The sequence below is a fragment of the Carcharhinus amblyrhynchos genome, chromosome 16 (assembly GCF_965287045.1).
Source record: "Carcharhinus amblyrhynchos chromosome 16, sCarAmb.v2.hapA, whole genome shotgun sequence".
NCBI classification, from domain to species: Eukaryota; Metazoa; Chordata; class Chondrichthyes; order Carcharhiniformes; family Carcharhinidae; genus Carcharhinus; species Carcharhinus amblyrhynchos.
In genome coordinates, this window is record NC_137339.1 from 26,881,188 (window position 1) to 26,908,128 (window position 26,941).

Genomic DNA, 26,941 nt, shown 5'->3' on the forward strand with positions numbered 1-26,941 from the left:
AGCCCTTCATCCCAGGAATGAACATTCTCTGAACTGCTGCTAATTAAACTATGACCAATGTTATATTAGGTTGATTGGGCATGGTAAATTGCCCCTTCGTGTCAGAGGATTAGCAAGGTAAATAAATACGTGGGGTTACGGGGATAAGGCCTGAATGGGATTGTTGCCAGTGTAGGCTTGATGGGCTGAATGGCCTCCTGCTGCACTGTAGGGATTCAATGATCATTTTTCAGATGAGGGAACCAAAATTATCCAAATGATTTGAGGTTTTTTGTTAGTTTGTTTGGGGCTGCAGGATGGATGAGCTAACCAGCCAGGGTATCATGGTACAGGAAACCACTCAAGCAGGGCAAGTTACCATGAATGCAGTTGTAATAGGGGATAGTATCGTCAGAGGGGTTGACACTACTTCCTGCAGCAAAGTGCATTATTCTAGGTGGCTGTGTTGTCTGCCCAGTGGCTTTCAGGACATCTGCTTAGGGCTGGTGAGGAACTTGCAGAGAGGGAATGGAAGGATTCAGTCATTGTGGACCATGCAGAGTAGCATGGTGGCACAGTGGTTGGCAATGCTGCCTCATAGCGCCAGAGACCCAGGTTTGATTCCCAGCTTGGGTTGCTGTCTGTGTGGAGTTTGCTCGTTCTCCCTGTGTCTGCATGGGTTTTCTCCAGCTGCTCTGATTGCCTCCCACAGTCCAAAAGACATGTTGATTAGATGCACTGGCCATGCTAAATTCTCCCTCAGTGTACCAGCACAGGCGCCGGAGTGTGGTGACTAGAGGATTTTCACAATAGCTTCATTGCAATGTTAATTTAAGCCTACTTGTGACTAATAAAAAATAAAATAAAAATGTAGGTACTAATGACACAGTTAGGACAAAGAAGGAAGTTCTGCATAGTCAGTATGAGGAGCTTGGCACCAAATTAAGAAACAGAACATCAAAAGTCACAACCTTGAATTATTAACTTAGCCACATGCAGCCGACAAATAACATTTGGAAGATTGAAACATAGCTCAAAGACTAGTTTAGGAAAAGTGAGTTCTGGTCATGGGGCACCAGCACTAGGGAAAATGGAATCTGTATCATTGGGACAACTGTTCTTGCAAGCCAGACAACTAGGGAAGCAAAGAGGATTTTAAACTAAATAGTGGCACAGTAGCACATTGGTTAGCACTGCTGCTTCACAGCTCCAAGGACCTGGGTTCGATTCCTGGCTCGGGTCATTGTCTGTGTGGAGATTGCACATTCTCCTTGTGGGTTTCCTCTGGGTGCTCCGGTTTTCTCCCACAGCCCAAAGATGTGTGGGTTAGGTTGATTGGCCATGCTAAAATTGCCCCTTAGTGTCCTGAGATGCGTGGAGTAGTAAAATATGTGGGGGTAGGGCCTGGGTGGGATTGTGGTCAGTGCAGATTTGATGGGCCAAATGGCCTCTTTCTGTACCGTAGGGATTCTATGATAAACTAGTGGGGGCAAAAGATCAAATTTGGGAAGAAAAATCAGGGAGCAGAGACATGGCAAATGAGAAAGAAATTATTACAGGAAATGAAAAACAGACCATGACAGGAAGGGTTAGAGAGTACAAATTTAGCAGTAAATCAACACATGAGATTAAAGGTTATAAAAAGAATAAAACTGAGAGCACGCAGAGAAATATATAAATATGATTTGATAGCCATTTCAGAGACATGGGGTAGAAGAACATGACTTGAGACCTGAATATTAAAGGGTACAGGGTATTTAGAAAGGACAGGAAGTGAGGAAAAGGTGGAGGGGTGGTTCTGTTAGTTAATGATGGTATTTGCACCATAGAGAGGGATGATTTCAGTTCAGGAGACAAAGCTGTGGAAAAGGTTTGGGTAGAGATGAGAAATGACAAAGGCAAGTGTCACTATGAGAGTTGTGAACAGGCCCCATAACGGTAACCTCATGGTAAGAGGGAGCATAAAGGAAGAAATAACAGGTGCTTGACAGAAAGGCACAATGACAATCATTTTTAATCCACGTATCAACTGGAAAAGTCAGTTGGGAAAACGTAGCCTAGGTGAAGAGATCATAGAATGTTTCTACAATTGATTGTGCAATAGCATGGACACCTGATAATCCATGCACCCATTATATTATCCATTCATATTAGGGAAAAGATCTCCAACGATGTACACCTGGCATTGCCTGGGAAGTGCCGGGGATGCCTTCCATGGTGAGGGGTGTGTGGGGTGTATGGGGGGTGGTTGTTATGTTTTCATCTTTTTTTCAATTTTGGATAGCTTTTAAAAACAGAGCCCCAATCTTTACAAAGTTAAACTGCTAGTGAAGTGGGCCCTGACATCGTGGGACCTTCACCTTTGGAGTTTTTTTTGCATCAGACCTGGATTGATGGCTTCAATGCCACATTTCCCACCCACTGCAACACTCTGCAGAAAAATGGAAGGATTCCACTCTATGTTATTAAACATGAATGAGGGCAATTGTGAGGCTATGAAAGCAGAACATGAACAATGATTTGTGCTTATTACATGGGGTTCCACAGAGATAGAAAAATAGTTACAATGCAAGGCATCCATTTCTCTGACGTGGAGTTATTAACAGGCAATTATGAGAAAATTGATTGCGAAAACTCATACAAATGCTTTCTATATTCAATGTACTTTGTAGTTGAAATGTGATGGATGATATTAAAAAATAGTATGACACTTCTCCGTCTCGACAAATAGGAGGAAAATCAAACAAATGCATTAAATACTAATATTATTCTTTCACATGATCTTGTTCAATAAATTTCTCCATGTTGTATTACTTAATGTTCATATCTTCAGATATATGTATCAAGATTGCATTGAAAATAAATTATTCTAATTTGATATAAATCCTTTCTAAACTGATTGCTATTTTCCTGCTTTCATTAAATTTACTTTTCAAATATTCTGCAAATTATCTTTTTTTAGATGCTTGCTTATTATACTTGTTTTGGACTAGAAAATACAAATATATGAAATATATGCACAAAGAGGAAGTGAGTCACAAGGGTTTTATGGATTAGGTAGTTGGGACTCATAGACCACGTCTGATCCAAATACTGCAATTAAGGCATAGCATTAAACAAAAGCTCTTGATCACTCAAAGCTGGGCGATGGTAATAAGTTGTTGAAAAGCTTAAACAGTCGCTGCACACCCCGATGCATTAAATTTATTCAATGAAGTGTAAAAATTCTTACAGTAAATCAGTAACTCTTACAGGAATTGAGACATTTAGGACTTTATAATCCCCACATTCCATCTAAATATATTGGGCAAGATTCTCTGGCCTCCCAGTCATGTTTTTCCCGCTGGCAGGAGGTGGCGCGTTGTTTGTCAGCAGCAAGATTTCCTGGTCCAGCTGCTGTCAATCAGCTCCACTAACATCACACCACACCAGCAGGAAACCCAGGGGCAGGGGTGCACTGCCGGCGGGATAGGAGAATCCCGCTGACGTGAATGGCTGGAGAATTCCGACCATCTTTTTTGGACTGATTCCTATCTGTGGACAATTTTATCCTGCAACAAATTTGCATTATTTTCAATTATTGCTTTAGAAACTGGAAAATCTCATTTAAATGAAACTTGATCATTGACCAGACAATTTTTTTGTTTTCACAAAAGTGCTTCATAAACCAATACACCAATGTATCCTGCAAAATCCTTAGAAGATCCATTAATTAGTTTTTGAAGTTTTACAATATAACTGCAGATTCACTGTACATTTGTGGGTCAGCCTAGAGTAATCATTGATATAATCTGAATAAAGCTCATTAATCATTATTATATTTCTCAGTTAAAATTCAAATGGTTTATTATAATGTTAGAATTTAAATGATAATTTATGATATTACTTGACAACCATCTAACTTCATTCCTGTGCTTTTTTTTTTACAGAGGACTAACCTAAACATTTAAATGAGGTAACACTCTAGTTAAAATAATGGTGAGAAATGTTATGCAAGCCCATAAGTATTCATCAAGTAAAATAGAAAACAGTATTTTCGAAATTCTGTGTAGTATTGATAAAATAGACATATTTTGTCAAAGCCTTTGATCTCACTCTCATCTAGGGCAACTTGCAAAAATACCAATATAATGGAAAACAACAAACTTATACTGTACAAGGAAAAAGTGCTGATTGGTTGGCAAAGGGACTCTAGTTGATAGAGGCATTGCCATGGACAGTGCACCAGTTGATGGTGACTGACAGTTAATCGCCAAGCATTGCTTGAAATTTAAACCATGTAGCTTGACTTTTATTGGTGAAGATATTGCCCTGAGGAATGAACCAGTGAACAGCTGTCACTTATTTTTCTTAGGTGAAACAAGTGCAATGTGTGTACCTGTTCTTTCTTTCTGTCTCCATATTATTATATGGAGCCTTCAGTCCACACAAATGGACCTGAGTGACAATCTTAAATTGGCTGTCAGTATCATTATTGAACACACTGAGGATTACTTAGCAAATTTTGTCCAATCAGAGAATCACATCGAATGAGGGACAATGTGTTTTGAGTTTTGCAAGCACAGGCTGGTTAGGTACAATCTGTACCTTCCCTGTTGTGAACAGTAGAAGAGACATGCTATTTGAAATAATCCATGAGTCATTAGGACTTATAGCTTACATATCTAGCATCGCATTGTGCTGAAATTCATATACCACATTCTTCATTTGTATGATAGGAAGAATGTCTCAAATTTCAAACTGTATGCCATGCAAACCCATGAATGGTCCTAAGGCTTTCACTTTCTGCCTTGAAAACTGCCCACTCGACCTTAGATTACTCAAGATTTGAGCAACACTCAAAGCTTCACTCTGCTACTATGCAGTGGCAACACAAGCGGTATTCTCCACCAGTAGGATGCTGCCATCAAGCCAAAAATACATCCTGCCATCACACAAAAAAGGAACGTGGCACATGGTGCTAGGCCAAATGTCCAAAAACTGGAGAATTACATCATCAAACAGCATGTCCTTTCTGCTGTTCTTAAATGGCAACTTTTAAACCTCAGCCGAACCAGCCCGTGTTTGCAAAACTTAAACACTGTGCCCAACATCAGATGTGATTCTGCAATTGGACGTTTGCTAAATAGCCCTCAGTGTCCTAATAATTATGCTAACATCCAATTTAAGATTGTCCGTTGAATTCACAATGTGGTAAATTTGCGTGTCCTGGAAGCTACATGTATTATTACACAGGACACTGTTCTTCACAGCTAGAAAGAACATGTATACACATTGCGCCTGTTCCAGCTAAACAAAGCAATGACAGCCATTTCCTGCTTCATTCTTCAGGACAATGCCTTCACCAATCAGAGTCAATCTGCCTGGCTTGAATTTCAAACAGTGTTTGGCAGTGAACTGTCAGTCACCATCCACTGGTGCATTCTCCATGGCAACACCTCTACCAATTAGAGTCCACTTGCCAATGAATCAGCAGTCTCTTCTCAAAGAATATAATTTTGTTGATTTCCTTTATGTTGGTATTCTTGTAAATCATCCTGATGAGTGCAAGGTTAATAGCTTTGACAAAATAGTCCTCTTTTTTCAACAATACTTAAGTTCTGTACTATTGAACAACCTCTGTGTGATGTAATTTGAAAATGCTGCATTATTTGAATTTCATGCCAAGGCAACCAAAGGTGATTTTAAGTAGCAGGATCATTGGCTCTCAAAACCTGCTAGGGATCTCATTAATTTAACTACAAAAACAGAATGCGCAATGTACAGATGATCGTTTTGCTCTGTGGAACCAGTTTTACCTTGTCTAAGTAGTTGTAGGTTTCTCACTTCCTCTCGTACCTGCAGCTGAAGAACCTGCTGGAGTACCTCTTGCCTCTGGCCTTCTTGCAATATTCCCATACGTTCCAGCTTTTCGCCATTTAGCCTGAGCAGTGCCCGACCTGAGAAAAGGAATTTTTTTTTAAAATCTGGAATTTGTAGATTTTAGAGATTTTCTCTTCATTGTTAAATCCATTTTTTTACTGTCTGCATGATATAAAGCAATTGTGGCATACAAGCTAGAAAATGTCATAAAGTTTAAAGTTTTAAAGTTTAAAGTTTAGTTATTAATGGCAAAAGTAGGCTTACATTAACACCACAATGAATTTGATGTGAAAATCCCCTATGTTTTCACTGAATGAAGTTTTATTTGCTTAATAATGCCGATATATTAAGTACTGCAAGAACCCCCATGGGAAATCCAAAAAAAAACACCATTTTATTTATTTTTTAGTGGTGTCACAAGTTGGCTTACATTAACACTGCAATTAAGTTACAGTGAAAATCCCCTCGTCGCCACACTCATGTGCCTATTCGGGTACACTGAGGAAGAATTTAGCATGGTCAACGCACCTAACCAGCACATCTTTCGGACTGTGGGAAGGAACTGGAGCACCTGGAGGAAACCCATGCAGACACGGGGAGAACATGCAAACTCTGCATAGGCAGTGACCCAAGCTGGGATTTGAACCTGGGTCCCTGGTGCTGTGAGGCAGCAGTGCTAACCACTGTGCCACTGTGGCACCCTACACAATACACAATTGCATAACAAGAAAATACTGTATTGTAAATATAAATGGAGTAATTATTCAATAAGTGAATTAAACCATCAAGACGTCATGAATAATAGCTCTGACATGAGCGAGTGTTCTGCTGTGTTTCATCAGCTACTTATTCACTCAGACATACTGTCCTTGCCTTGAGGCATTTTAATCTAGTAAAGAAGACAGGAATCAATTCAATTTCCTTCAGAATGACAGAACATGTCCTTGCAGTGACTTATACCGACATCTATACAGTCCTGTCAATATAAACCTGCCATTAATGAGCACCAGAATAAAAATGAAACCATTCTAGGATACCAAACTGTTCACACATTTGGTTTGTTGCTCAGCATCTCATTACTCCAAAAGGAGCGTATCACAAATAACATTTCAATTTCTCTTCCAAGATCCTAACCTGTGGATAAAATTAAATAAAATATTAGTATCTGTTGAAAGTGCTGGCAATAAATACTCAGCAGGCCTGGGAGCATCCATGAGAAAGAAACAGAGTTATCATTTCAAGTCAGTGACCTTCCACCAGTATTTTCTGTGCTTATTCCACAGTATTTCACTTCTGTATTCATATCTGCTGAATTTCAGAGGCATTATTTCCAACATTTTGCAACAATTATTTGGAGAGTGACACACTTCGAAGGCAGTCAAAGCAAAATGAAATAGCAATCCCGATACACTTCAGGCTGGTTGTGGTTAAAAATAACCTGGGTAAAGGGTGGCCAAAAGTCAACACCCTTGGCTGAGCTTGTCAGGAAATTTCAGTGAGTTAAGTGAAAGCAGCAGGAGATCAATATCAAAAGAAGTGTTGGGTCGGTATTTCGGCCACCTAATATTTCTGTAAGGCGTCTTTTTTAGCTGGCCAAGCAGTGCTTTAAATGGGATTGTGTTCCAGCAAGGTTCAAAAGTGGAAACGTAGGGCCTGATTTTACTATTGCGAAGGGCGCGAAAACATGATAAACTTGGGTGTGAGGCCATTAACGCGATCCGTACCCCTGTCTGCGCAGATGGCCACTTTACCGAGACCCGGGAATGGCCACAATTCCAAATCGGACCCAAAACGGGTGCAATGACGATTTAAATGCATTTGCGTGCATTGAAATTGAATTAATGAACTGCCCGCCTAACTTTATCAGCATTTCCCCCTTTACCACCTCATTCGCCAATCCGAAATCATGCCAAAATGAACATGCTGAATAAAAGTCTGTTTCGGATGCTCCAGCTTCTGAAGAGGTGAGTTCAGAGTTTCTAAACAGCAGTCTGACTCAGATCGGTGTGGGGAGGCCCTATCATTGTCTGGTTGGCGGGGGAGCAGGGAGTGAGGCCAGATCATTCTCGGGGTGGGGCAAGGGAGGCGGCTGAAATGTATCTCTGGTGGCTGGGGGGGGAGACCTGATCGGTCACTGGTGGGAATCTGGTGCGGCGGTGGGGTGGGGGGGGGGGGGGGGGGGGGGGGGGGGGGGGGGGGGGGGGGGGGGGTGGCGGTGGGGGAGGCCAGATGGATCTTTGCTGGGTGAGGTGGGGAGGGTCCACAGCCAATCTGAGGTGATCAATGTCGGGGAAGGAGGCAGGTGGTCTCGATCGGTCTGGGTAGCGGGGGGGGTGGGTGGTGGGTGGATAAGGGGGAGAGTGATGTCTGTGGGGGTCATTGCTCCTGCTTTTCGGTCTTGGGCCAGTTTCTCCGCTTTCTACAGCGTGGGAACGATGTGACACAGGCATGCTTTTTCAAATTTTTTTCTAACTGCGTATTTCAGAGCTCCGATCGTTCCAGGCGCGATAAGCCCCTCCCACAGCGCGATTCAGACTCGTGATTTTTTTTCAGACTCAGTGTGTACGGGGGCGCCTGAAAGCAGATTTCCAAGTCGGATTTGAAATGCGCCCAGATTCAACACTTAGAATGAAAATGGTAAAATCAGGCCCGTAGCCTTTTATCTGGAACCACTTATCAGATTCAGCAAAGCAAAGGCCTTTGCCAACTTTTTACAAAATTTTGTACAAAGGTATGAAGATTTTCAGTTGCACAAAACCTGTCCTGTAATGGAGAAAATATAAAAAGTTATATGCATATTACCATAAGCAATGTTGAGTTACAAATTTGGGTCTTTCCAGCTTCAGTAACATCAATCACTTTTGTAAATGTTCTGAATGCTGTACTTCTATGGAAGCCAAGCCACTTAAATGACAGTATAAGCAGGCATTATAACAATGATGTCTGAGTGACCTGAATAGGATATTCATGTTTCTTGCATGCATGTTTCCCCAGTCTTTCTGAAGGCCGATGAGCAACCATTTGGTGAGATTTGGTCAGTGTTAGATATGAATTGGGAAGCTGTTTTACTTTGCAGTAAGGTGAGCATATAAAATAGCAGTAAGGATCATGTTTACATAATTCAATCAGTACAATTTATTTTCAGAATAACAAACATAATATGCTTTTTCACATCAATGAATCTTCTTAGACCATAAGATGGTTGAAAATAAGAACAGGAGTAGGCCTTTTGGCCCCTTGCACCTGCTTCACCATTCAATAGGATCATGGCAGATCTGACATTCCCACATTTGCTTGACGTACACCTCCAACTGTTTTCCAGCATTTCTAACTTCTCAATCATCCACCCACTAAATTCCTAATCTCTGTCTTGTCCCTGTGGTGAGGCAGTGGTATATTAAAGGAGGAACGCACAAGAAAAAAAAAATTTGCATTTGTATAACAGCTTTCACATCCTCAGATTGCCTCAAAGCACCTTACTGCCAATGACGTATGTCTGCAGTGTAGTAACTGTTGTGATATGATATGCAAATATATCGTTAAAAGAGCACATCTTAACCTGCTTTTAATCACTACCACATTGGCACAAAATGTGGTGTAGTCATCCCATGACTTGTGATCAGTCTGCAAACAGCAGGGTAAAGATTAAAGGGGGGATTTTCCCATCCCACCCACCATGGGAATTATAGTGGGCAGAGGTCGGACCATGCAAAGGTTTGTTGACCTCAGATAGAATTTTCCAGTTTTGGGGTGAGCGCAGCCAGAAAATCCTGCCCTAGATTTACCACACTTATACTTAGCTTTGTAGTGGAAATTATTTGTATGTAGTTTCAAATAAAGAGACAATATTATTGTTTCATCAATCCTTCTGCATGATTGGTTTGTTTCCATCAAAGAGATGCAGAACATAGCAGGGTGGTGGCGCGTTTTTAGAAGACACAATTAAAAAAATTCAAACCTCAATCTTTATACGCAACAAAAGAGCAGAGTTGTTTCGAAAGTGAAATAATCATCAAGATCCTTTGTATGTAAGGATTCTACAGATTTTTAGGGATTTTACACACACCTCCAATTTGGGATTGTGCCTTCCTCCAGCCTGCAGGCATATCATCCCAGTAAGCTTTTGTCAAATTTGGGAGAGCTTAAATTGCAAAATTCTATCTGCTGTGAAATTTAAGCATAAACAGAAATTAACTAACAGAGCTTGGAGGTTCTCACTGTGAGCAGAATGCACAACCAGGACTGAGTCTATCAATGCAGCTTCTCAGGAGTCAAAATAATGCACTCTGAGCTAAGAAGTAATCCATCTAGTAACAGCTCTTAGCAGATGCCTGAAACAAACTCTGTTCTTCACCGTTTGCTTTCACTTGTGAAGTCTGCTGCAATTTTCACAGGTAAATCACTGCCTTGTTGGTGGAGCTTAATGTATTCTTTGATATTTACCAGGCTGAGTGTTGGTTGGCTTTGTGTGTCTCTGGCTCCTTTATCTGACTGTATTGCTTTGCTAGATATTTTATGCACCTTGTCATGATGATATTTGGTACACACTCTTGGTTGGTTAGACTGCTGTACCTATCTCTCTGACCTCTGTTGTTGGCTGCTCATGATGTGAACCGTTGCTTTGGTACTTGCTTTCTCCCTATCATAGTCAATCAGCATGCAAATGGTAGAGATCAGATGCATTGTTCTTAGCTTCCCAGCGAATATTGTCTGTATATTGTTTTATCTTCAAATAAAGAACCCACATTATTGTCTCACCAATCCTTATGAATGATTTGGATGTTTACTTCAAAGAGAAGTCTGTTGTAATGTAGGAAACAGAGGTAGCCAGCCAGTTAACCCACAGCTGGCCCCTATAAAGGGCAATAGAGAATTGGTTTGCGGTGATCTTGTTTGAGAGAAAAATATTGGTCAGGGCACAATGGATTGGCTTTTATTCCATGCTGGTCCCATCAATAGCTGAAAATGGGTGTCTAGTGACTTTGCCCTAAACAGGCTGCCTCTCTGAAATAGCCATGGTTCAGTTGTATCACTCTAGCCTCTGAATCATAAAGTTGTGGTTCAAGTTCTATTCCAGAGATTGAGCACAAAAAATCTAGGCAGACACCTAGAGACAGCTGCACTGTTGAACTTGCTGTCTTTTTGGATGAGATGTTAAACCAAGGTTCTGACAAGACAATAGCTTATAGAGAATTTCTGATAGTAGTCACCAGCCAAACAAGACACCACTTAAATGCCAACTTAGATCCAAATAGTTTGTATCATAATTTTAAAATATAACCAATCTGTAGTTGACAGCAGCTTGGATTGACATATTATATATTCTGATCATAATAAGTACTGCTTTACTGAAGCAAAACTGAAGAGAAGGGGAAGGTGAGGGGGGAGGTGACAATCTTACCAAAAAGATTCTAATTGCTGAATGAGCGTGAAAACAGAAGAAAATCGTGCCCATTTTTTGGGTGAGGAACCAGTTGCAATCATATGGCATTTAGTTGAAAAAAAAGGCCAGATGTGATTATTGCCAGCAGGAGGAAGGAGCGGAGCCTATCCTCATTGGGAAGCCAGCTGTTGAACATTAGGGACGCATTCCAATACACAGGCGCCCTGATCTTCCAGTGCACTATATACACTATGTGTACTCCTGTCACCCTGCCCACCCCCACTAGCCCAGACATTGTCCTCTAAACTCCCCTCCATTAATCAGTGCCCCAGCTGATCGCCTCTCACCCCTGATGCAGAGTTCCCACTTCCCTCCTCCCCTACAGAGCTCCCCGCTCCATCTCACCCCATCATGGCCCTTACCTTCCTTCAGCCCTTCTTCTAACAGGCCCTGACTCACATCAGGCCCCGCTCCCTTCCATTTGCCAGGGTGCTCAATGGGCAGTGTCAGGGACACTGCCCAATCCTGCCTCTAACTACCCAGGGGGCTTCAATCAAGTCTGTTGTTCTCAGCGAGGCCATCATGTCTGGTTCCCATTGGTGGGGACCATGCATGATCCTCACCAATGAGGACCATGACCAGCAAGCAAGAAAGGTCAAGTGAGCCCAAATAATAGTGTCCAGGAACTCACTAATTACATTTAAATTAGGTTTTGAATATTGAAATCGACTTCCCACAATTTCGCTGGCAGAATAGGGCTAGTAACATCGCGAGAGGTGAAAAACCGGGTGTAAACCCATTATTTGCCTCTTGGCCAATCTTACTGGCTTGCCATGCCGTTTGACTGGCAATGACAAGCCGGTAAGATGACCCCCATGAATTTACTATAAAGAGGTGCATACTGATACTGAAATTTTAGAGTCGCTGAGGGGTTGGGGTTTCCCTTTAACAACTCTGGAATCAGTGCCTTACACAACTTTGAGGCTGAGTTGTGTGAGACAACATGGTAGTATATCCAACTTCAGTGTCGTGTCAGACTTGGTGTTAAAAAGTGAGGAAAGGAGTTCACGAGGAAAGGCTGTCCTGGAACCCCTCTAAAGTGTTGTAGAACCACCCAGAGTTTATTCAAGTACCTAAAAAGCCTGGAAACCGAGACTGTCAAAATATTTTGAGTTATACGAGAGGAGAATTCTACATGGGCACATCAATCACACATCCACAAGACACTCTCCTGAGTAGAGAATTGAAACCAGTCAAGAATCTTCCTACAGCATAAATGCAGGCTTGGACAGCTATGTAGATTGATGCTGGATTTCTACTGCCATATTACTAATTTCACATTGAAAGGACTTGTAATACTCTGAGAGATAATAATCACCTATCAGAGGATAACGTAATGGACTGAGTAATGATTTTCTAAATGGGAAGTCATCTCTTGGGACAAAAACAAATAATATATTTTAATGACGTCAAAAACATACAGCATGTTGTCCTTAACAAAAAAAAGAAAAAAAAGATGTAACAAGTGTGTTATAATTTATGGATATAATTTAGTAATTTGAAAAAGCCCAGATAATGTATTTTTCATTTTTCATGATGGAAAATAATTTATGTTAAATATATTTTATTTTCATTTCCATTTTTCTGATTGAAGTTCAGTGAGCATCGGAACATGTGGATGCAATGAAGTATTCAAAATATACTCAGCATAGAATAAACGTCTAGACCTATGCAATGTCGAACTTATACGAACACAAAGGCCATTTAGATTTACATGTAGAACGGTAGGGGATTAAGGATTTTATCTGTGGCCTGTGCTGAATTAGCTAGACTTCTGATAGGATACTATAGTTACATTACCATTCAAAGGATAATAAGAAGAAATTCTCAGAAATACAGATGAGGAAAGTCAGATGGCCATCTAACTCCTCTATATAGATAGGTCAAATGAATTTAACTCGATGTGGAATCTACTAATCAATAATTCTGACACATGTTTGATTTGGTTTGAATTAATAAGCCATATGTATTGGGATACAGTAAAAAATATTGTTTCTTGTGTGTTATACAGACAAAACATACCCTTCAAAGAGTACATAGGAGAGAAGGAAAGAAGGGTGCAGAATATAGTGTTACAGTCACAGATAGGGTGTAGAGAAAGATAAGTTTAGTATTTGGTAGGTCCAGTCCAAAGTCTGGTGGCATCAGCAAAGAAACTGCTCTTAATTCAGCTGATATGAGTTCTTAGACATTTGTATCAATTTCTCAATAGAAGAAGGGGGAGGAGAGCATGCCCTTAATTATGTTGGCTACTTTTCTGAGGCTGTGGGAAGTGTAGACGGAGTCAATGGGTGGGAGGCTGGTTTGTGTACATTTAATCTTTTCAAATTTAAGAAATGTCATCATCTCCTTGACCCACTGCAAATGGAAGACTGGAGACTTCCAACTGAATTGAATTAGTCAACATGCAAGCAATGGGGTTAAGGCCAAAGCATTTGACTGGTGATAATCTACCCATCTTGTTGGAGATTCAAGTTTTAAAGTTTATTTATTAGTGTCATAATTAGGCTTACATTAACACTGTAATGAAGTTACTGTGAAAATCCCCTAGTCGCCACACTGCGGTGCCTGTTCGGGTATACTGAGCGATAATTTAGCATGGCCAATCCATCTAACCAACATGTCTTTCGGATTGTAGGAGAAAACTGGAGCATCCAGAGGAAATTATGCAGACATGGAGAGGACATGCAGACTCCGCACAGACAGTGACCCAAGGCTGGAATTGAACCCAGGTCCCTGGTGCTATGAGGCAGCAGTGCTAACCATTACCCCCAAAATACCAATAACTAGGTTAATATCAACAGGTATGTCAAACATGTATGAAAAATATTGAGAACCCAGCAGACCAGAAAGCAGCCAGGCTTGGATATGATATTACTTGGACAAGATATACATAAAAATATATTAAACAGTGTTGCAGGAGCTAAATGGTATCTTGCACAGACAGCATCCAGTTCAGAGTACATCCTAGCGAGGCTAGGTGTCGAAAGAAGAATCGGTGAAGAACATTGAATTGAAACAGGCCCTTGTCAAAAATCAAAGCTGTGACGAATTCACTGTGAAAGGAATTGACTGCCATGGACTGCCAGAAAATTTGAGTCTGACTCCCAAACTCCCTTAATGTTGGTCAAAGATAAACTAAAGATTTTTTTGGATAATGTCATAAATGTATGAAACAGAGCCCTTGAAAATGGGATTAACAGCTAAACAAAGATCAATGGGAGTGTCAGGAGTTGGAGAAGAAAGGGAAACAAAATGTTTACTGGAGAAACTGCAAATCTTTCGGTATTTTAAAAAAAATGAGATTTGGAAACACCATGCTCCCCTACTGGATAATCAAAAGAAGCAAATGTACTTCAGAGCTTGGGTGGAATTTTCCCGTTTTGTCTACAATAGGAATCGTAGTGACGTGGGATGGGTACATGCAAAGGTTCATTGACCTTGGGCAGGATTTTCTGATCTTGGGGCGAGTGTGGCCAGAAAATGCCGGCAAAGGCCTTTAAAAGATGTCAAACCAAATCTTGACCAAAGGTGGAACACGGAATCAATTAGACAAGGTGGAGCAAAATGAATTTGAATGCATTGGAGCAAAAGGAAGAGCAGGTTTCAATCCAAAATGGTTTCTGAATTGCGACCATACTTTACAAGGGCACAATGCAATGCTGCTTTGTGTATAGTGATTCATAAGAACATAAGAACATAAGAAATAGGAGCAGGAGTAGGCCATCCAGCCCTTCGAGCCTGCCCCGCCATTCAATAAGATCATGGCTGATCTGTCGTGGCTCAGTTCCACTTTCCCGCCCTCTCCCCATAACACTTAATCCCCTCTCCTATCAAAAACCCATCAACCCGCGTCTTAAAAATATTTAGCAAGGCAGCCTCCACCACTTCAACGGGCAGAGAATTCCAGAGATTCACCACCCTTTGAGTGAAGAAGTTCCTCCTCAACTCCGTTCTAAACCACCCCCCTTTTATCTTGAGGCTGTGCCCCCTAGTCCTACTGTCTTTTTTGAGTGGGAAGAGTCTTTCCACCTCTATCCTATCCATCCCATTCATCATCTTATACGTCTCAATGAGATCTCCCCTCATTCTTCTAAACTCTAACGAGTACAAGCCCAGTTTATTCAGCCTCTCCTCATAGCTCAACCCCGTCAACTCCGGTATCAGCCTAGTAAACCTCCTCTGCACTCCCTCCAAGGCCAAAATATCTTTGCGCAGGTGCGGCGCCCAAAAATGCACACAGTAACTTTGAATACAATAAGGAAGCAGGAGGGACAAGGAGGCAACAGTAACATTCCATAGTTGTCCAAACAAGACTATCATTGCCTCAAAATAAGCAAACGCAATGGATAAGCTTATGAATATTGGCAGACCAATACTAATGCAAAACATTTGGCAGAGCAAGGTTTCTTTGAAGTGTGGGGCTGGAATTCTCCGACTGTTCATGTCCCACTGCCATTGCCAGCAAGAACAGAGAAATTTCACCTTCAGCCAAATCTCCATTCGGTGCAGCGGGACTGGAGAATCCCAGCTGCAGGTGAGATAGGAAAATCCGGCCTTTGGTCTATCCAAAAAGATTTTACAAATTTGAAGGTGTTGTTTATTCCAAATAAAAGAGGAAATCAACTGATCAATAGATGTCTTAAAACAGGAATTTTAAAAATAAAATTAGGAAGAGGTCTGAAATAAATATAAAAATGTAGGTAAAATCATCATTTTGACAGAATTGACGTCAAGTAGCAGGCTCAGTGCTGACCAATGAACAAAGTCTTGTTTTGTGCATCCTAACAGAGGTTAGACATTAAACAAAAAAAAACCGAAATCACGTGTCACAGATATTCCCAAGTAAGTAAAATTATCAGAAGCCAAATTAACGGGGAAAAGTCAAATGTAGCAGAATTATTCAGAAAAAGCAAACATTTTCAAGATTTAGTTTGTAGCCTGAAACCTTACCAAACTGGAACAGAGTGTCAAGAACTCTGGGTATTGACACAAAAGAGTCAGATATGTACAACAAAAGACCGTTGGTATAAGGAGAGACCTTATGACATAAACCAGCCCTGTTAATTCCAATGACTTCCTTAATAGATCAAAAGAGCATGGCAAGTCGTTCAATAGCAACATCAAAACGAAATGGGGATAAAAGACAGATCTGTCTGCTACCTCTGTGAACGGGGAAAACAGGCAGAGTATGAAAGATGAGTCTGAACTAAAGCTACATGTGATGAATGTCAAATTTTAATCCATGAGATCAAAACTGGATCAAAACTAAATTGTTTGAAAATTTTCAATAAATAGTCTCATTCCAGGCAGTCAAACGCACTTTCAGCATCTAATGAAATTATAACTTCTGAAGAGGTGAAGGTTCTTGGAGTAAATAATATTAAATAGTCTTCTTAAATTGGAAAACTCAACTGATTAGAGTCAGATTGATCAGGAGAGACAATAGTTGGCAAAACGGGCTTCAAACGGAGGGCAAGAGCTCTGGCTAATACCTTGTAATTAGTGTTTAGCAGAGAAAGAGGGTGATAGGAGCTGCACACAATGGGTCCTCATCCTTTTCAGCAACAGTGAGATGTTTGCCTGATTTGAAGTAAAAGGAAGATTACCATGAGAAAACGATTCTGAGAGGACTCAGCTAAACAGGGGAGATAAACAGGAGGAGATTTGCTTTATTAAAACTGTCAGGAAAACTGTCAAGTCCTGGAGCCTTACAGCTTGAAAGCTTGATCGATTTTTAGAGTTGAAAGGGGATTATATAATGCCAACCTATTAATAGGTCTTAAGGTTGGAATATCAAAAATTGAACAAAGACTTGAACGTCTGCCATCTCGGAAGAATGCAGGGTAGAATAGATCGTTTATACTCATGGGATCTTGTGTATAAGTACCAGATTTAGTGGGAATTTCCATGATCAGATTAGAGGTCACTGACTTGCAAAGTTAGTGAGAAAGAATTTTACTGACTCTACTGAGGGGACATTTGGATATAGAATGATCACCAACACATTGGTTTATAATTTTATGTTTTGAATAAATTATAATTCTTGGATCTCTGCTGAGCATTGTGGATCAATTATATGAATCATAGAATAGAATTATAGAATCCCTTGCAGTTCAGAAGGAAGACTAACAACAATCCCACCAAGGTCCTACTCCCATAACCTTATTTATTTACTCTGCTAATCTCCCTAATGTTCACTGTGGGAGGAAACCTGAGCACCCAGAGAAAAACCATGCAGACATGGGGAGAACATGCAAACTCCACCCAGACAGTCACCCGAGGCCAGAATTGAATCCAGGTCTCTGGCACTGTGAGGCAGCAGTGCCTACCACTGTGCCACTGTGCCACCCTCAGGAAACCATAAAGAAATAAACCCTTATCATACTAAATAACTTACATGTCCCTTAAAAAATTATTCCAAATTGCATTTACATCAGTTGTTCCCGACTGTTCCTGTGTACATGATAACTGATAATATTAACATACTCTTTGAGTGAACTGAAAACGCTGACACACTCCCAGCATCTTCTCTATGTACTGCCAAACAACTGTCCAAAAAAATCACAGTCATTGTGGACTGTCTATTATAAAAATTAGTGTAAAAGATTAGAAAGGTCACTAACATAAATTTAGGAGATATGGACTCTGCCCTTTTACTATATCCAAATCTAACTGCCTCTTGGATGATGGAGAACCTTTGCTTACTATTATAAAACTTCAGGAATTATTGACCATTTATTTACCAAGGATTTGGGGATGATGATGTGGATTCAAATAGATGTAAAATACTCTTCAGAGTTCTACACTACCACTGCTGAGCTAAAGAGGAATTTAAATGTCCATAAGCCAGAGATTGGAGATGTGTGGTAAAAATAAGTGAACTGCTTCGTAGAAGTGTTAATGTTCATGGTCTACTTTGACCAGCAATATCAAGAGTCTGAACTTTGTCTGGACTTCGTCAAGATAGCCCTATACACTTTGAGAATAATAGAAGATATGAGATAATAGGAGCCCAAAGATGTGTGGGTTAGCTTGATTAGCCGTGCAATTGCCCCTTAGTGTCGAGGGGACTAGTAGGGTAAATATGTTGGGTTACGGGGATAAGGCCTGAGTGGGATTGTTGTCGGTGTAGGCTTGATGAGCTGAATTGCCTCCTCCTGCACTTTAGGGATTCTATCATTCTATGAACATGGAACAATGTAGTATGGTTTGTTACATTTCTCAGGTATTCAAGTGAAGTTAATGAAGGAAGCAAAATTCAATTACAGTTGTTAATTTGTACATTCATTTGCTTTCTATAAAATTAAGCTGATGAAATAATTTGCATCTGGCCTCATTTTGTTGAAGTGCTTTCAGCCTACTTATTGAAAGATTAAAACATTGAGTTCAATTGAAATAATATTAGGAGAGGTGTAGGCTGGGTGCCTGATCCAATATCGTTCTTTGCAACATTGACATAAGTCAAAATTATTCCACTCTTTAATTATGGGTTTGTGTGAAAGTTGCAATATCCAGTTCACAAAGGTATTACCATGGTTATGCCCCAGGATATAACACCACATGATTAGATATCAAGTGTTGGGGAACAATCCTGATCATCAGATACTTAGACCATTTATTGGAGTGACTAGCACTGCTGAACCTGGGCGGAATTTTACCAGAATGATTCTAAGTGTCCAGCCAGGGTGAAAATGGGACAGTTGCAGATCCATTTTTTGGGCAGATTTTTTTGCCCAATCTTGTGCACATAGTGCATGAAAAAAATCAGCTAGATCATTTCTAGCTGCTACAGGCAGTGGGTGGGGCTTAATTCACCAGCTAGCAGCAGAGGGAACGACTGCACATGCACAGACCTCTGTGTCTGCACATGCACAATAGCAAAAGCAGAGGAAGCTATTGCACATGTGCAGACCTATGATGCTGCACATGCGTAATAGCAACAGCAGATGTCTGATTGAGAGAAAGAGAGCTGTCAAGCATCTGCTGTGCCCCATAAGCCCCACCCATTCAGACCCCACACCATAGGACCTGCCCTCTGCCACTGGGCCTGCCACTGCCACTGCCTGGTGAGCAGTCACAAGGCACATGATGGGCATTACGGAGGTGACAGGCTACCATTGCCAGGCTGGCACACCTCTTGCACTCAACCTCCCCATGGGGCCTCAATGGCCTCTGGTTCTACTGGCGAGGGCAGTACACCTGTTCTCCGTTCGTAGGGAGCAGTTGCTTTCCTTGGCAAAAAGCACCTCTCCCAGCAAGGCCAAAAATGCAAGTGAGCCCAGACAACTGTGCATCGGGTTCACTAAACACATGCAAATCTTCATTTAAATGAATTTAAATATATCATTCAGCCTTTCACCAGAAGATCATGAGAGCCAAGAAATCAGGCGTGATCGGGAGGCTGGCAGTGCAGGGCCACTACGCGTGTACTGATCTCGGCACTGACAGATCAGTGCATGCACAGGGCCTGCTCAGCATGCTGATTTCAGCCTCTCCAGTGGGAATAGGCCCTGCCCCATGAAATTTAAGGATATTCATGCTGGTGGCTTCTGCAGTGGACAGAGTGTGGGAGATTCTTTTGTGAACTCCCACTGATAAAACCAATGTGAATTACCTCAGTTTTCACGCAAAGTCGACAGTTGGAATTTTTGGCGGAGGAATTCCGCCCCATGTATTTACCCTGCTAGTGCTCCTGACACAATTTAGCTTAGCCAATCCACCTAACCTGCACATCTTTGGACTGTGGGAGGAAACCGGAGCACCCGGAGGAAACTCTTGTAGACATGGGGAGATTGCGCAGACTCGACACAGCCAGTGACCCAAGGCCAGAATTGAACCCGGGTCCCTGATGCTGTGAGGTAGCAGAGATACCCATTGTGCCACCACGCCGCCCCTAAAATGATAGCAGCACTAGTTGTAGCCCCTTACAGAGAAAAATGTACGGAAAGGACATATAGAACTTGAAGACACAAAGCAGAGGCAGGAAAACAAGCTGAAGCTTAGAGGCAGATATGTTCATGCTGTAACAGATTCAGAATGCACAAAGTGATTAAACAAAGGAAAAGTTCTAACGAAAGGTCATCAACCTGATGTGATAATTTTATTCCTCTCATCACAAATGATACCTGGCCTGTTTAGTATTTCCAGCAATTTCTGTTTTTATTCAGGAAAAATAACAGTTTAGTGTCAATTGTAGAACTTAAATTTTGTCCTCTTTGTTACTCAACAGCATGCTTCACTCTGGTTATGCTACAATTATGGTATAATTGCCAATCATAGGTCAGTAGCACCAATATGCATAGACAGTCTACACTAGCACCTTTTTGCTGTAAGTCTAAGTCTTATGACTGGAAGGGAAAGATCAGTCATATTTATTGCAGCTGAAGGAATGGGTCTCCAGGCACCAGAATGAAAAACGTTTCACACTCTAGCCATGTACATCATCCAAATCCCTTAAGTGTTTAAGTTGAAAAGCTGACATTTAAAGCCTAACTCCAAGATTTATTTATCATTTTCTTGGATAATGCACAAAAATACTAAGCTGTGTGGATTTGGAAAAGGTGAATGCGAGTACAATGATTTTAAGTAAAAGGTGGAAAAATTAAATTATTAAGTGTTTAGCAGTGAATTAGAAACAGATCAAGAATTCTCTTGGCTAAAAGCCAACTTTTACATCTACACCAGAACGGAAATTGAGTACTATACAGTGAATATCATGGCAAAGGTGATTATGATAATAAATCTTTCATCAGACCAATCATCTTTGAAAGGAAGTTACATGATTAGCAACATTTCCTATTCTGTTCAATTAGGGAAAAATCCAGTAAGAAAAAGTAGTGTTGGGCTTTGAAAGGCAGTACCATATAACAGTGATTTAGAACATAAAGAAATGGTGCATTACATTGTAACTTCAGTACTGTTGAAGCAATTTCTGCTTCACAGCAATATTACAATAACCGTCAAGCCTGATTACAGAGACAATGCATAATTGCATTACTTGTGCACTTCTACATGATTTGAAAATATATTCCCACTATGGTGGCAAATGCCATAAATTGGAACTGCTGTTCTTAAAAGGATATTGTTCATTTTTTAAGCAAACAGATATTTCTCACACAGTTCTGTAGATGTCCAAGTTCCCCGGAGAAAAAACATAGAACTATCTTATTGGAGAATAGTGAATGCAAATCCACTATTCAAAAGGAACAGAGACAGAAAGCAGGAAACTACAGCTTAACATCGATAATGGGGAAATTGTTAAAAGCAATTATCAAAACTGTCATAGCAGGGCACTCATACAAATTCAAGGCAATCAGATAGAGTCGACATGGTTTTGTGAAAGGGAAATCAGACGTAACCAATTTATTGGAGAAGTAGCATATGCTGCGGATTTAGGGGAACCAGAAAGCATTTGGTACGATGAATTGTCAAAAGTTATTGCAGAAAATAGAAGTGCATGATGTGTGGGGTAACATATTAGATGGAAGATTAGCTGGCTAACAGGAAATAGAGATTTGGTATAAATGGGTCTTTTTTCTGGTGGGCAACATGTGAAGAGTGGTGTGTCACAGAGATCTGTCTGTGCTGGAGCCTCAGCCTTTTTTTATTTGTTTATAGGATGTCGTCACCACTGGCTGAGCCAGCATTTAATACCCATCCCTGAGGGAATTGCTGTGGATCTGGAGTCACATGCAGGCCAGACCACATTGGTGAACCAGATAGCTTTTTCTAAAAACAAATTAACAATGGCTTCATGGTCATCATTATATTTTTAATTCCAGACTTTTATTGAATTCAGATTTCACCATCTGCCACGGTGGCATTTGAACCTGGGCTCCAGAGGATTACCTTGGGTCCCCGGACCATAAATTCAGTGACAACACCACTATGTCACTGCCTCCCCATACATTTTTTTTACAATGTATGTAAATGACTTGGATGAAGGAACCAAAGATATGGTTGATAAATCTGCTGATGACACAAAGGGAGGTAGGAAAGTAAGTTGCGCAGAGGACATAAAGAGGTTTCAAAGTGATATGGATACGTTAAGTGAGTGAGCAAACATCTGGCAAACGGAGTACAACGTGGGAAAATGTAATATTGCCTATTTTGGCAGGAGGACAAGAAACAATGTAAGTGATCTAAAAGGCAAGAAATTGCAGAGCTCTGGGGTGCAGAGGAATCTGGCTGTCCTAGCCTGTAAATTTCAAAAGGCTAGTACTCAGGTACAGCAAGTAAAGAAGAAAGCAAATAGAATGTTATCATTTAATGTGACGGAAATTGAATATAAATGTGAGGATACGCTTCAGTTATAAACTGCATTGGTGAGACCATATCAGGAGAATTGTGCGCAGACAGTATTGGTTTCCTTATTTAAGGAAGGATGTAAATGTATTGGAAGCAGTTCAGAGAAAGTTTACTGGATTAATACCTGAAATGAGGAAAAATTGGATAGGCTAGGCTAGGCTTATATCCACTGGAGTTTAAAAGAGTAAGAGGTGACTTGTCTGAAACTTAAAAGCTCCTGGAAAATCTTAGCAGGATGGACGTGGAGAGGATGTTTCCTCTTGTGGGAAAGTCTAGAACTAGGAGTCATTGTTTAAAAATAAGAACTTGCCCATTTAAGACAGAGTTGAGGAGAAATTATTTCTCTCAGGGGGCCATAAGTTTTTGGAACTTTTTTCCTCAGAAAGCAGGGAAAGCAGAGTTTGTGAGTTTTTTTTAAGCTAGAGGTAGATAGGTTCTTGATAAGCAAGGGGGTGAAAGGTTATTGACGATAGGCGGGAATGTGGAGTTAAGGTTATAATCAAATCAGCCACTACCTTACTGAATGGCGGAGCAGGCCCGAGGGGCCAAGTGGCCTATCCCTGCTCCTAATTCATATATTCCTATATTCCTATATATGTGCTCATGAAAGAGTTAAGCTGAAGTTGGTGCAAATTTTGGAAACCCAAGTCTCTGTACAGAAAGCAATGCAGGCGATGAGTACTGGAGTGAAAGTAAGCTGCTACATCTATAGATCATGGTAGCAAATGAGAAAAAAATGGCTCACTGGATTAAGAAAAGCAGATTTAACTAAAATGTGCCCACTATAAAGCAAATAATACCTGCAACGTTTGTGAACCAGCAACTCAATTCACAGCATTTTTGCTCTATCAGCAAAGCCGTCTGGACGTAATTTTTATGTGAATGAGTATGCCACATTCATTTGAGTCATATCTACCTTTTCCTTTCCATTTAAACATTATCTATATAAAGCTATTTTTATGAACTCTAATATTTGAGGACATTTTTGAAGTGTTTAGTAACTTTGTTACAGATTATTGAATTCCTTGCCCATAAAATAAGGATTGCAGGGTTGGGCATGTGATTAAACTAGGAGTGGGGGAAGAGGGGTCAATTGGGGAACTGTGGGGTTGTTCTCAGTGAGGAGAATGGAGTTCTAGTGGAGGGGAGGAGTGTCAATTGGGGCAGAAAAGGAGTGGTCAATCCTGCAAATGGAAAGTTGGTCAGTAAGGGTGATGTGAGTGGAAATCGGGGGGCGTTAGTGGAGGGGATGGGGGGTGAGGTGAGGGGATTGGCGACCTTGGGAGTGTTTGAAGGCCTGGATTGGAGTGATGAGAGGCATGGGCAGGGGCAAGAATGAGAGGCTGGGGATGGTTGGATTGGAGGCCTGTGGGTGATCTGCTTGTGGATGCTATGGAGTTGGAAGCCTTAGGCAAAGGCTGAAGGCATTGCCAGGGGGTTGGGGGGGGGCTGGGATTGGAGGTCTCATGGAGAAGATTGAGCTGGGGAATGGTGTTGTTGTTTCCAATCATGGAGCTTTCTCAGGCAGGCAAAATAGATTCAGTAGGTGGCTGTGAAGACACTTGCCTCCTGGATCTGGCAAGCCTTCATCTGAACAGAGGCCTGGGGGAAACCTGGCTACCCAAGTTGAAAAGCTGAATGGTAGTGAAGCTCACAGCCTCATCACAATTTAAATGTCAACCCGCCTCCTTGGATCAGGTGATCATCTACTCACCTTTCTCCTAATAGCTAAAGTGGAAATGAATGGGTTGGAGTCTGGTTTAGGTCTGTATTCTCATTTCTCACATTTTATACACACTCACTCAACCCAAATCCTCCTCCTCACCTCCCACGCCATCCACCACCACCACCACCGCCCCCCCCCCCCCCCCCCCCCCCGCACCCCCCCCCCCCCCCCCCCCCCCCCCCCCCCCCCGCCCAAACATATCCAGTTTCAGGAAACAGCACAAATCAGTCTCTTGTTATGATCAGTTTCTGTGTAGGTACCTGTTATAGCATGGTGCGAGAAAGCCTCGACGTAGGTGAGATAATTATGTGGACAGTGTTTCTTTAGCCATTTGCAAACGTCTTGCTGAGTCCACAGAACCACAGGCTTAGTGTGTCTTGTGAACGTTGGGCTTGTGTGAAAATTGCAGTATCCATCATTGGATCCAATCTGCAAAACAAAACGAAACACACAAAATGATTCTGGAAAAATTATCTTTGGGTTTAAACTATGCTGCATAAATGGGGCAAACCTTGCATGACCCACCCCAGGCGCGATGCTTTGTGTGAGCAAGTGTGCGGGTACCGGGTTTGGAGGGAAATGTGCCCAGTTTCGAGCACTCCTAATTCTACAATGATTAAAAATCAGCAAAACCATAAATCAGACAGTCTACTTCTTTCCGGTAATGCTGGGTCAATGTCTGCCATTTGTGCTTTACGGCACGCAGACAAATTGGAAAACAATGAAGAAAATCATATCCAATATTAAAATACTGCAGCAGAGTGATGGAGTTAGATTACATTTTGATTAGAATATGAGAAATGTTTGATCTTTGTCTAAATTAGAATCCACGCTTCGATTAATATTCTTTTCTTTGGCAATATGCATTTTAATATACATGTTGTGTTGGTAATGAAAATTTGAAAACTAAATCAAACTTCATCTTTCAACAACTGTATTCATAATACAGCGACGAGCAATCCTTTCTGACAATTCAATCCACCGCAGCTTAAAGGCTTTTTACTCACCGGCAATTTATTTCACTGTTCCGAACCACTTCAGAAATTCTCCCAGTAATCTCTACCTTTCCTTAGTGCAGAAAAATAAATCCCTGGTTCTATCATATTCCTGCTCTATGCGCTTAGCAATGCTAGCTGTAACCTTTTTGACAGGTGGGGCACACTTCATGCGTGGCCCAATAAACTGATTTGACAAAATTCAATCACAATGCCTCCACTGTTCTGTTTGACAAAAATCTAGTAACCGAGAGCAAGCTTAATGCTTGAACACAAATGCAAATCCCACAAATTCTCATCTATATACGTTACACACTTCTTATGAGTCAAGTTAACCACATTTTCTTAGTGTGGTTACATTAATTTGAGATTTAAATGTTGATAGCAATTCATTACATTTCTACCGCACTTATAGTTTATTATTAATAAAATTTTATTGATAACAAAAGTTGGTTAAAGTGTTCAGCATAGGGAATCCTCTGACAAACTGATCAGGCAGCGCTTCATTTGCCTCAGCTGTTGAGAGTTGTCACTAATATAAAGTCAGGTTTTTAACAGAATCCCCAGAGGTAACAGCTTGTGATCTTTTTTGTCAATTTGTTCCTTAGGGTGCATGTTTTACGACAGTATCAAATGCACATTAATTTTCCTGTCAGTTTTATTTTACTACCTCCTTTATTTTCTTACTTGAGTTCCTTCTGGTCTTGCCTTGGTTGATTTGTTTTGATGTAATGACCACTCTTATCGCTCTGATTGCAGAACATCATACGGCACACTAGTTGGAAAACCAGTTAATTCTCAGAAATCACATACTAATCCAGAACGAGAAGAGAAAGGCTGCAGTATTTATAAAATGAGCAAACCAGCATTCACAAAGCACCTTGTGTTCTCCCATAAACATGTGAAAGCATTACAATGCACAAATAATATTGTTATGTCAGTAAACTCATTGGGTATCTTGGGCTCAGCAAGATCACAAAACAAAAAGATGAATGTGTAGCTAAATTATGTGACTGTGTACATAAGAACATAGGAACTAGGAGCAGGAGTAGGCCTTCTGACCCCTCGAGCCTGCTCTGCCATTCAATAAGTTCATGGCTGATCTTTTCGTGGATTCAGCTCCATGCCCTAGGGTAATATAGAATCATTGGCATGATTTAGAGAACTACCTTTAAGAATGTCAATGTTTAACATCTTTTTTAACAAGCAAACAGTACATTGACTTAATAGGTCCTATTTTACTATTTTGATTCAAAGTGCTGGGTGGACTTGAAACTGGGGAGTGTTTCAGATCTGGCTTTTAGACCTGTTCACAGGTGCCCCCAGGCGCACTCTGCCTGAAAAAAATGTCAGCAATTCCAAATCATGCTGCAGAAGCCTGAGGGCGGGACTTAAAGCATCCAAAATCCTGCAGCTCCAATTGGCGCTTTCAACTGAACATGCGCAGAAAAAAAATTGATAGAACGCAGCTCCCTTGCCACATCACTCCTGGGTCAGATAATGCCTCCCCCTGGCCCCCACAGACATTGCTCCACCACCGCCCCCCCCACAACAATATTACTGACCCTCCCCCCCTTTCCCCCCCAGACCGATTGCAGGCCTCCCTCCTTCCCCCTCACTGATTAC

General features: G+C 41.1%; 1 protein-coding gene across 1 annotated transcript in view; it reads right to left on the reverse strand.

Annotated features, from left to right (window-relative positions):
- Nucleotides 1-26,941, reverse strand: part of LOC145353652 (sterile alpha motif domain-containing protein 10-like) — a 95,971-nt gene that overhangs the window by 20,072 nt on the left and 48,958 nt on the right. The window contains exons 3-4 of the mRNA XM_080204419.1: nt 24,581-24,749; nt 5,778-5,918 (exon numbers count right to left, since the gene is read on the reverse strand). Of these exons, the coding sequence (XP_080060545.1) occupies nt 5,778-5,918; nt 24,581-24,749 (310 nt within the window). The remainder of the gene's footprint in view (nt 1-5,777; nt 5,919-24,580; nt 24,750-26,941) is intronic.